The following is a 12,402-nucleotide window of genomic DNA, read 5'->3' as shown; positions in this document are numbered from 1 at the left end:
TAGAGTTTATAGTGTTGCTATCTCGAATTTGGTCCTTGTTGTACCTCTGTCTTTGTAAATATTCTTTCGCGGGATGGGGTGGGGGGGCGTCACTGGCTGAGTCGGCATTTTTATTGCCCGTCCCTAATTGCCTTTGAGGAGGCGGGGCAGAGCCGCCGCCATCTTGAACCTCTGCAGTCCGTGTGGCGTAGGGAGTTGTGAAGGTATGTTGGTGGTTCAGAGCTTGATATTGCTGCCAGGAGGGACACGTCGGCCGAGCTGAGAGAGAGAGGCGGAAGGACCAAATTCAGGATTTCGGCAGATTTGGTATTCCTGCATTTGCCCTGGTGAGTGTGGGATGAAAAACTTCGGCAACGTGTCTCTCTCTTTTCAGCGAGGTTCAAGTTCTGTGCGGCCAATCAGCTTTGAGAATGTGAGACCTAACCGTGACCGGAGACGGTTTTGGCAAGCTCACTGGAGTTGCTCAGCGTCTGAGCGCCAGTGTCCAGTGTGAGGTCTCTTGGCAGTTCCAGTTGCCCTGCACATTTGCGTGACTGTTTCTGCCTGGGGTTTAGAGAAGCTGCACCATGATCCCTTCTAAAGACCTGACCACCGTGAGAAGCCCATAGACCAGTTTGACTGGACGACCATCAATATGACATCGTGCCACATAAGGTTAGCTGGTCAAAGCCCTGGTCAAACAGGAAGGTTTTGAGGAGTGTCTTACAGGAGGAAAGTGAGGTAGAGAGGTGTAGGGAGGGAATTCCAGAGCTCGGGGCCTCGGGAACTGAAGGCACAGCCACCCAAGAGGTGGGGGCGATTATAATTGAGAGGGCGCAAGAGGCCGGAGTTAGAAGAGCACAGATCCGAGGGTTATGGGGTTGAAGGAGATTCCAGGGATAAGGCGGGGCGGGGCCATGGTGGGATTTGAAGACAAGGATGAGAATTTCAAAATCAAGACGTTGTTTGACCGGGAGCCAACGTGGGTCAGCGAGCACAGGGGGTGACAGGGCAACGGGACTTGCTACGAGCTGGGACACGGGCAGCTGAGTTTTGGGTGACCTCGAACTTGAGGAGGAATGTGGGAGAGCAGCCAGGAGAGCATTGGAATAGTCAAGTCGAGAGGTGATGAGGGCGTGAATGAGGGTTTCCGGTGAGCTGAGAGAGGCAGGACCATGTGTTGAAAGTGTCCATTCTTTGTTATTTACCCTTGTTTTGTCCATTGCCTCCATAATTCCTTTATCTTTAGACACCCCAACCGCGCACAATATCCACGAGACCATGACATCACCTGCCCTCAGCCAGTCAGTGAGATTGTTTGCCTTTTAACCCTTCAGTGGGCTTGCTTTCCATTTTGTTTCTCCCCGCCCCTGTTTTTCAGCAGTTTTTCAGCAGGCACAACTCGACACAAACTGCAGTAAGTCCGTTTAAGATTACAAACCCAGCCACAGCGGTGACCTGCTGGAGAAGCTGACTTGTTTAAGGACACTTGAGACACGGTAGACCTATTCCGGCAATGAGAGGCCGGGTGTTATCTATACCACAGCAAGCAATCTAAGCTTGATAGACGTTAGTTATACTGTCTATTGGTCAAAGCCAAGTGCAATCTCCTCTCCAAAGTTCCCAACCCTCTCTCACCCCCCCCACTGACCAAGTCACCCCTCTCCCTCCCCCCATTCCCCCTCCCCACCCCCCCACAACCCGGCCTTCATGCCATGATGGTTGGCTCCCTCCTTCACATCGTAACCACTCATTTCTTCCCCTCCGCCACACGCTGGCTCATTTTATGAACCCACATCTAACACAGCTATTCTGCAGCAGGCGAATTCCATCCTATTCTTTGAAAATAATTGAAAGAAAGTGAATATTTCTGGAGATTCAACTACAGTTCTCTGTAGGTGACAGGAAAGAGAGAGCGAGAGAGAGAGAGAGGGAGCATTCATTTCAGACTTTGACCTCCTTCGGTAATGGGTCATCCTGTCCAAGTATTGCGTAGGAGTCGGGACAACATGATAGGTTGCGGCGCTGCAACAGTCATGGATTCACGACGCTGTGGTGAATGGGCAGTTGTAATGTTAGCGCCTGGCACAATCCCCGTCTGTCCACAGACACAACATTGAGTGAAGTGATTATCACTGCCTGCAGCAAAGAAGTGGCAGGGAGGCCCCCATGTATCACTGAATCACAAATTGTTACAGCACAGAAGATGGCCATTTGGCCCATCATGTCTGCACTGTACTCCCTCCAGCCTAAGCATTTTCGTTTGTGACTTTTGGAAGCCCTTTAGAAAGATTCTAGACCAGTTGAAAAATAGACTTGCATTTATATAGCGCTTTTCTCAATCACCAGTTGTCTCAAAGCGCTTTACAGCTAATGAGGTACTGTTTGAAGTGTGGTCACTGTTGTAATGTAGGAAACGCGGCAGCCAATTTGCACACAGCAAGCTCCCACAGACAGCAATGTGGATAATGACCAGAGAATCTGTTTTTGTGATGTTGGTTGAGGAATAAACATTGGCCAGGACACTGTGAAGAACTATTCTTCGAAATAATCCCATGGGATGGTTGACATCCAACCGAGCAGGGTGATGGGCCCTCGGTTCAACACCTCATCAGGTGGACGGCACCTCCGACAGTGCGGCACTCCCTCACCAGAGTGTCAGCCTGGATTTTGTGCTTAAGCTCTAGAGTGGGAACTGAATCAGGGATCTTCTGATTCAGGCGTGGGAGTGCTACCAACTGAGCCATCGCTGACACTAGGTTTCAGACATGACCCTCTCGTTCTCTTTCAGATGCATTCATGTGTGAGGCTTTCAGCGGTTTCAAGCTGTAGTTCTGGTGCAGTCAGTTCAAACACTCGCCATTGAGATATGAAGAGCAGGCGGGCACTCTGTGCACATTGTCATCTATGGAGGGATAGTTTGGAGAATGGGATCCTTCGGGAACTGTGCACTTTGCAGTGTACTTTATTGTGTGTCTGAAATGGCTGTATTGTGGTGTTGAGGGTGCAGGGTTGCACAGTCTGATGGAGCTGCGTGTTATTGGGCAATGGGGTTTGGTGGCGTTGGGAATGGGATCTGTACAGCCTGGCACTGCTGCACAGCATTGGGGGAACAGAGAACCCTGACTTGAGTCCTGTAGCACTTAGAGCGAAAGGAGGAGTCGAGTCCAGGTTGCCACACGTCACAACCACGGCCTAATGTCAAGCGGTTTCCTTTTCATTCCAGGGCTTTATCTCGGATCTGAAGATAAAAGGAAGCCCTTTGGCAGCCAGGATTTACTGTGAGGAGGATGATGATGGGGAGGTAAGTGAAACCATCGCCTTCAACTATCGGGTGTAAGAAACCCGATTGGTTTGCGTTGTCGCCTTCCTTAAAGAGCTTAATGAATCTTACAATGTCAGTGTTCCCACTGAACTGAATCATCAGGCTCCAGTCTGGTTTTAGATAGACAGACTGACTGACTAACTGACTGTGACTGACTGACTACCACGGACATACTGACTGATACAGATGGACTGACTGCTTGACAGATATAGATGACAGACAGACAGACTGACTGATACAGACGACAGACAGACAGACTGACTGATACAGACAACAAACAGACAGACAGACTGACTGATACAGAAGACAGACTGACTAAGACGGTCTCAGGCAGACTAACTGAGACAGATGCCAGACACCATCTGATGGCAGGTGCCAAATTGTGATGGTGATACAGATAAAACAAGTAATTATAATTCGTAACATAGTTATAGACAATCATTAACATAAAAAATAAAGCCAAAATAATAAAAGGGTGGCACAATTCTGAATGCCTCAGTGTAGAAGTAATTACAAAACAATGCAAAATACAGATTTCCTTCACTTACACGGTAAAAATGAAAGATCTGCATTTTGTATTAAAGCCCATAGCATTTGATTTATGTATATAATATATTCACATATATCTATTGTATGTTGTGTCATATGATGCAGTTAATGTTGAAGCCGGTGACGTTAGCCTATGTTCTGGCTGTTTTATCTTCTGCTGGAAATTCTGAATTGGATACAGAGTGTTGTAATGACACTGGGTCAGGTCCCCAGAGTACTGAAGGGAGGGAGGATGGGAGAGAAGAAAATCAAGCTGGCACAAGCTGTGATGAATCATTATTTCCTCGAGTTTTCTGCTTAGAATAAACAGATTTCAAGAGGCTTTGAATGTTCCTTTCTAAAGATATCCCAAGGCTGCAGTAAGCAATTTGATTAATGTGAATTGCTGAGCTCCACATCTGCGTTTGAGTTTTGATTCCTGGCCATGCGGTGGAGGTGAGCTTTGTAGCCGATTGCCAAATAACCCTCGGTGAAGGCAGACTTGTGGCCCCAGCAGTTTTCTCACCATGCGCCTACCACCCATCCCTCCATCACCCCCTGTCCCATAACTGTCATTCAGGCTTGTCAGTCTGTCCTCCTTTTGGTAAATTAATGCAAAAGTAATCTCGCACCCCTTTCTCCCTCCATCATGTTAATAGTTTGTTAATTATATTGTTAACATACACAGGTGAAGAGCAATGCCTAACTAAGTACTTAGAGCACTTATAAAGAGAGACTGCTGGGATGCTGGCTTTGCAATGGAGGCAGACACATGTAATGCTGCATCTGTAAATGAACCTGTCATTAAGAAAAGTATTTATGTCTAGTTTCATCCACCTGGCTTGGGATCCATTTATCCCACCACCTTTGCCAATCATCATCCATGGTGTTTTACGACGTGGTTCAATAAAGAAACACAGACTTGCATTTATAGCATCACCATTGTTGGCTGCCCCTTGCTTCGATGATGATGTCCACTCAGGGTCGCAGGTTTCTACCATGGGTCATCATGTGACTGAACAGGCCGAATCTCAACCCACATGTCTTTGGACACATGGGACAGGGCGTCTCACGAGGTAGTGGGACTCAGAGGGCAGGATTTGCTTCCATTTCTTTCCTTCTCTGTCGCTGTTAAGTCTCATCATTAAGGTGCTGGGACTGGAAGTGTGATGTAGCTTGATGGACATGTTGCCGCCATTTTGAACGATTGGTAGTGAGCCCTTCCCAGTCATTAACGTCAATGTTACAAGGTTTCAAGGAGAGCTTCTGAGCGACTTTGACATGTTTTCTTTGTCCTCCCCTGGAACGTTGGCCATTTGAAAGTTGAGAAAACAGGGCCTGTATTTATGTAGCACCTTTCGTGACCCCCAAATGTCTCAAAGTGCTTTCCAGCTAATGGAGTATTTTGTGAAGTGTAATCACTGTTGTAATGTAGGAAACGTGGCAGCCAATCAACAGAAAGCTCCCACAAACAGTAATCTGGTTTTGTGATGTTGACTGAGGGATAAATATTGGCCAGGGCACCAGGGAGACCTCCCCCTGCTCTTCCTCGAAATCGTGCCTCTGAATCTTGTGCATCCAGCCGAGCGGGCAGATGGGGCTGCCCTTCATTGTCTCATTCGAGAGACAGTGCATCACTTCCTCAGTACTGTACTGGAGCGTCAGCCCTGACTTTTGCACTCGGGCCCTGGGGTAGGGCTTGAACCCGGAGCCTTGTGACTCAGGGGTGAGAGTGCCCCCATTTGGGCCATGGCTGACACACAGGCTCTGTGGGCTGTTCCACGACAACAGGCGAGCAGGTTCTGTGCACACGCGACCGTGGGAGTTGCTGGAATTGTAGTATTTGCGGGCAGTCTTGAGCCTTGCTCTTAACATCCTCTCCTAGCTCCCTCCTCCATTCCCCCCTTTCCCCCTCCTCCGTTCCCCCTCCCCCATCCCTGATCAAAGCTTCTTGATGCACCCAATTCGGGGTTTCAGTTTAACAGAAGTTACCCAAGTCCCCCCCACGGCCAGAGTGCTGACCCTCCCAAACAGGTCACACCCAGCAGCAGAATTCCTTACCATTCCCATTAACTGTGCAGCTTGTCTGAAGGGGATATGCTTCTTTAAGACCAGTTTGGATTTTCTCCCACCTCCCCTCCCCCCGCCTCCCGTCCCATTGCACTTCCCCGATGATCGCCCCCCCTCTCGGTCTCAAATGGAAATGGAGTACAGCTCCGGCTTCTTGCTGTGGAAGCCGGGAATTTCAGTCCCGTTAGGCCTAGTCTTTTTAAACGTTGAGTTAGCCTAGTTACCGCCAGCGCTGCTGGGAATCTAACTCACTGCTTCTCTACAAGGTCCCAGTTGGAGGCCCATAAAAAAAAAGGAATTGAGCACAGTTGAAGTTCCAAGGGGAAGCACGGTCTCCCAGTCGCCTGTGGTTCTAATTGAGGCCTCTCCAAAGCTCGAGGCAAACAAACAGATAAACAGTGAGTGACAGGCAAAGAGCCTCTAGGCCATCTGGCCTGTTTCATAATACGCTTGTCATAGAGTTATTAAGGCCACAGGAGGAGGCTATTCAGCCCATTGAACCCATGCCAGCAGATCGTAGAGCGATCTAGTCAATCCCAACCCTTCCCCTAATCCCGTAGCCCTGCAAGTTTATTTCTCTCAAATCCCTATTTACTTCCCTTTTGAAATTGTCCCCGCTTCCAGCATCCTCGCAGGTATCATACTCCAGGACATCACCGTTCACTGGCTGAAAATGTCCTTCCTCACATCCCCCTGTATCTCTTGCCCAAAATGTTCATTTTTTTAATTCTTTCACTGGCCGGGCCAGCATTTACTGCCCATCCCTAATTGCCCCTTGAGAAGGTGGTGGTGAGCTGCCTTCTCGAACCGCTGCAGTCCCTGTGGTGTAGGTACACCCACAGTGCTGTTAGGGAGGGAGTTCCAGGATTTTGACCCAGCGACAGTGAAGGAACGGTGATATATTTCCAAGCCAGGATGGTGAGTGACTTGGAGGGGAACTTCCAGGTGGTGGTGTTCCCATGTGCCTGCTGCCCTTGTCTTTCTAGATGATAGAGGTCATGGGTTTGAAAGGTGCTGTCAAAGGAGCTTTGGTGAGTTTCTGCAGTGCATCTTGTAGATGGTACACACTGCTGCTACTGTGCATCGGCGGTGGAGGGAGTGAATGTTTGTGGATGTGGTGCCAATCAAGTGGGCTGCTTTGTCCTGGATGGTGTCGAGCTTCTTGAGTGTTCTTGAGTCATCCAGGCAAGTGGGGAGTATCCATCACACTCCTGACTTGTGCCTTGTAGATGGTGGACAGGCTTTGGGGAGTCAGGAGGTGAGTTACTCACCGCAGAATTCCCAGCCTGTGATCTGCTCTTGTAGCCACAGTATTTATATGGCTAGTCCAGTTCAGTTTCTGGTCAATGGTAACCCCCAGGATGTTGGTAGTGGGAGGATTCAGGGATGGTAATGCTATTGAATGTCAAAGTGAGATGGTTAGATTCTCTCTTGTTGGAGATGGTCATTGCCTGGCACTTGTGTGACGTGAATGTCACTTGCCACTTATCAGCCCAAGCCTCCATATTCGCCAGGTCTTGCTGCATTTGGACATGGACTGCTTCAGTATCTGAGGAGTTGTGAATGGTGCTGAACATTGTGCAATCATCAGCGAACATTCCCACTTCTGAACTTATGACGGAGCAAGGGTCATTGATGAAGCAGCTGAAGATGGTTGGGCCTAGGACACTACCCTGAGGAACTCCTGCTGTGATGCCCTGCTACTGAAATGATTGACCTCCAACAGCCATAACCATCTTCCTTTGTGCTAGGCATGATTCCAACCAGTGGGGATTTTTCCCCTTGATTCCCATTTTGCTAGGGCTCCTTGATGCCACACTCGGTCAAATGCTGCCTTGATGTCAAGGGCAGTCACTCTTGCCTCACCTTTGGAATTCAGCTCTTTTTTCCATGTTTGGACCAAGGCTGTAATGAGTGGCCCTGGCAGGACCCAAACTGAGCGTCAGTGAGCAGGTTATTGCAGTGTAAATGCTGCTTGATAGCACCTTCCATCACTTCGCTGATGATTGAGAGGAGGCTGATGGGGCAGTATTTGGCTGGGTTGGATTTGTGCTGCCTTTTGCATACAGGACATACCTGGGCAATTTTCCACATAGCTGGGTGGATGCCAGTGTTGTAGCTGTACTGGAACAGCTTGGCTAGGGGTGCGGCAAGTTCTGGAGCACAAGTCTTCAGTACTATTGCTGGAATATTGTCAGGGCCCATAGCCTTTGCAGTATCCAGTGCCTTCTTGATATCACGTGGGGTGAATCGAGTTGGCTGAAGACTGGCATCTGTGATGCTGGGGACCTCCGGAGGAGGCCGAGATGGATCATCCACTTGGCACTTCTGGCTGAAGACGCTTGCAAATGCTTCTGCCTTATCTTTTGCACTGATGTGCTGGGCTGATGGGGCTGGGGATATTTGTGGAGCCTCCTCCTCCTGTTAGTTGTTTAATTGTCCACCACCATTCATGACTGGGTTGTGGCAGGACTGCAGAGCTTATATCTGATCTGTTGATTGTGGGATCGCGTAGCCCTGTGATCCCTAATCCTTGTACCATCTGCTAATAGGAGTAGCTTTTCTTTGTCTACCTCAACCAAACCTGTCATAACCCTGTACACCTGTATCAAACCTACCCTTCGCTTGAAGGCAAACAATCTAACGTTTTAGCTAAAATCCCTCAGCCCTGGACCCATTCTGGTAAGTTCCTCTGCACTCTCTCACCTCACCCCCCTTTGTAAAGCGATGCCAGTGTACACTGCAGGACTGACCCTAAACCATGGTGACCTCCAGTGAGAGGTGTGACAAACCAGGTTTAAAAAAAAACGCAGGCCGATTTAGGAAAGAGAACGTCTGAATTTTCTCACTCGTCCCCGCAGGCAATCAGAACAAGCCGAGGGGATAACTCGAACCCTGATAGTCCCCAACGGTAGCTGCCTCTTGTCGATGGTCAGCTCAAAGGGCTGAATGGCCTGCTCCTGCCCCTAAGCCCTCTTTCCATCCCCGCCTGAAACAGGTTCAGCTCTCGCTCGACGCAGGCGAGTGAGTCATCGTAACCGCACCAGTTGAGGCCCGCTACAGCGGCCCAGCTCTGAGTGCTTTTTATTCTTAATTCATTTTATAAATTCCCAAACGCAAATCGGCAGCCTTTAAGTCTTTCCAAGTTCAGCCTGCGACCCTGGGATATTTTCTTTTTCAGATGAATTTGCCGCGTTAGTTGTTTGGGTCACTGGAGCCGCTTCATGACCCCCAACACTTTGGGTCAGTTGTCGAGCTCTCAGTGGTCCCTTGTGAATTTAAGGAAGTGTTTAATTCCTCACCGCTCGGATCTAGTGCAAAGTTGAATGGTAACTTGTGTCTTTCTGCCCTGCAGGCTTCAGGAGATTATGGGAGTGGATATGGAAGAGGAACACAAACGGTAAGGACGAGAGTTGCTGAGTTTGCACCCCAGTGTTGGTAACTCCAGTCAGTTGTTGCTGCTTTTCGTTTGTTACCTGCACTTACTCTAAGATTGAATGGGTTCAGTTTGTGCTGCCAGCGGGCAAAACGTTTTCATCGCTGCTAGGCTCCAACTAAATCACAGCCAGCTCACCTGCCACCTCTCCTTTCTTAATTATTTCCCCATAGTAGTTTGATCGTACAGAACTTTGAGTATTGCTGGGAAAAAAGAGACTTTTTTGTCAAAGTTTTTCGTCTTGCACTCATCAGGACAATTGGCAAGAATGCCTAATCTAAAAGGAACAACAATTTATACTGTATGAGAAGAGAGCGCTGATTGGTTGGCAAGTGGACTCTGGTAGAGGCGTTGCCATGGAAAATGCACCAGTTGGCGGTGACTGACAGTTAACTGCCAAGCATTGTTTGAAATTTAAACTAGGCAGCTTGGCTCTGATTGGTCAAGGCATTGCCTTTTTTTTAAGCAATACTCAAATTATTTCCTTCTTCTGAGGTACAGATGCACAGTGGAACTTCCACCGATGCAGAGGGAGCCCTGCAAGCGGCTAATGTGAATCGATGGACAGCCCATGGCTCCCAGTTTTGGTCTCTGACTTGCGGTGCGGCCATACTCTGAGGGCAAGAATGAAGACAAGTTCATGCAAATAATATGTAGTACCTTTCAAGACCTTAGGATGTCCCAGATCACTTCACAGCCCATGGAGTATTTTTGAAGTGTAGTCACTGTTGCAATGAAGGAAACTCAGCAGCAGCTAATGTATGCACAGGAAGATCCCACAGTGATCTCTTTTTTAAAAAGCCTATTCTTTTTATGAGATGTCGGCATCGCTGGCAAGGCCAGCATTTGTTGCCCATCCTTAATTGCCCTTGAATTGAGTGGCTTGCCACACCATTTGAGGACAGTTAGGAATCAACCACATTGCTGTGGACCTGGAGTCACATGTAGGCCAGACCAGGTAAGGATGGCAGATTTCCTTCCCTAAAGGGCATTAGTGAACCAGATGGGTTTTTGTGACAATCGATGATAGTTTCATGGTCACCATGACTGAGGCCAGTTTCTCGATTCCAAATTTTATTAATTGAACTTAAATTCCACCAGCTGCCATAATGGGATTTGAACCCTTGTCCCCAGAGCATTAGCCTGGGCCTCTGGATTGCTAGTGCAGTGACTATGCCACGTCTCCCTTTAATGTGATAAAGACCAAGAAATTTCTTTTAGTGATGTTGTTTGAGGGATAAATATTGACCAGGACATCAGGGAGAACACCCCTGCTCTTCTGCGAAATAGTGCCATGGGATCTTTGATGTCCGATGGAGAGGGCAGATGGGGTTTAATGCCTCGTCTGAAAGACAGCACCTCCGACAGGGCGGCCCTCCCTCAGTACTGGATTTTGTCAGCCTGGATTTTATGCCCAGGTCCTTGGAGTGGGACTTGAATCCCGTTCAATGTAAGTCGCATTTAATCTGCGTATCAGACAGAGGGAGGTCGGTGCCTGTGGGATGTTAAACCTCCCGTAAGACTCTGTTGCCAGCTAATTTTGGCAAGAGAGATAATTGGATTGTGGAGAATGGGAGGTTATAATTGACATCCTCAGTGCCGTCACTGTGTTTTACTCCCTCTGATCTTGCTGGACCTGTCTGAATCATTTGTACCAGTTGACCATGACTTTAACCCTCCAATACCTCTCCTCTGCCATCTATGGAATTATGTCCGGATTCTTTGCTATCTGCAAGCAACCATCTTATTTCCAGCAATGACCTCTCTTTGCAACCACCCGCCCACCCGCTCCCCCACCCACCCAAGCCACCACACCTCAAGCACCTATCCTTGACCCCAATCTCTTCCTTCTCTATATCCTGCCTCCAGTGCATGTGGATCCAGCTTTCAAATGGCAGCCGTTGCTGCCCAGCTCCACATCTTCCTTGTATACGTTGACTGCCTTGTGCTGTCACATTGCCTTCCAGACTTCAGCTTCCCACAGCTCAATAACTGGATGACCAGAGCCACTGTCTTTGGCCGCAATCGAAAATACTGCCACCTCATGTCTCTGTCCCTTTCTTGGCTGCACTATCAGGCTCAATCAGACCATCCAGGATGGTCCCTCCTTTGCTTAACTTTCAACCCCATATTCAATTCACCACCTAGACCATTCATATCCATTGGCACTACAATGCTTACCTTTATTCCTACATCTGCACAGACCTTTATCTATGCATTCTTCACTTTCAGACACCAACTACTCCAACAATCTCCTTGTCCTTTCATCTTGAACCCCTACATAAGCTTCAACTTGTCCAAAACCCAACTTCCGCCATGTCACTCTCACCCAATACCCCGTCCTTGCTGGTCTATACTGGCTCTCAAGCCCCAACATATTGCAATTCAAATCCATGTTTAATTCCTCCTTGGGCCTTTCTCTCTGCAACCTCCTCTGGTCCTATAACCCCTCCTGAATGCTCTCTTCCTCCAACTCCATCCTTCTGTACATCCGTGCCCCCCTCCCTTTGCGCCTTATTGGTTGCAGGGCTTTCAGCCATCTCAGTCTTACCCTATGAAATGTCTCCTGTAAACTTCCCCATCTTTTCCCTGTTTTGGTCACCTCCATCTAATCTCCCTCCCCCCAATGCCTGCCCTCCTTTCCATCTCTACGTGAAATGCCTTTGGATGCTGCCTGACGTTAATATAAATACCAGCTGTTGCTGCAACTGTTCCATTGGCCGGAATTTTCCAGTCCCTCACTCCGGCGGGATCTTCCAGTCCCGCCGATGTGAACGGAGAGTTCAGTAGCTCACCCGCCCTGCCGCAGGGGAAGCCGGTGGCGGTGGGGGGGATGGGGGTGGAGAAATTCCAGCCATTGTTAGTATAATTCATGTCTCTGCTTTGCTTTCCATTTATGAAGGTTTTGGGCTTTGCATGATTGGCCCGGTGAACATGGTGAGGTTTGGACCGAGACCCAGAAAGATCTGAATTCATTCGGAGTCAACCATCTGAGGCTATAACCAATCCCTACAGTTCTGAAACTATTGGGGCATCACTTTGATTACATTTGAACCACCATGTA

The 12,402-nt window shown here is 48.6% G+C and overlaps 1 protein-coding gene across 1 annotated transcript in view; it reads left to right on the top strand.

The window, feature by feature from the left end:
* Nucleotides 1-12,402, top strand: part of LOC144673057 (collagen alpha-1(XVIII) chain-like) — a 221,270-nt gene that overhangs the window by 193,570 nt on the left and 15,298 nt on the right. Inside the window, exons 4-5 of the mRNA XM_078535054.1 lie at nucleotides 3,206-3,283; nucleotides 9,258-9,302. Of these exons, the coding sequence (XP_078391180.1) occupies nucleotides 3,206-3,283; nucleotides 9,258-9,302 (123 nt within the window). The remainder of the gene's footprint in view (nucleotides 1-3,205; nucleotides 3,284-9,257; nucleotides 9,303-12,402) is intronic.

Source organism: Cetorhinus maximus, unplaced genomic scaffold, assembly GCF_964194155.1.
Source record: "Cetorhinus maximus unplaced genomic scaffold, sCetMax3.hap1.1 HAP1_SCAFFOLD_225, whole genome shotgun sequence".
Taxonomy (NCBI): domain Eukaryota; kingdom Metazoa; phylum Chordata; class Chondrichthyes; order Lamniformes; family Cetorhinidae; genus Cetorhinus; species Cetorhinus maximus.
Note: the sequence above shows the minus strand (reverse complement) of the source record. Positions and strands in the feature narration are given on the sequence as shown.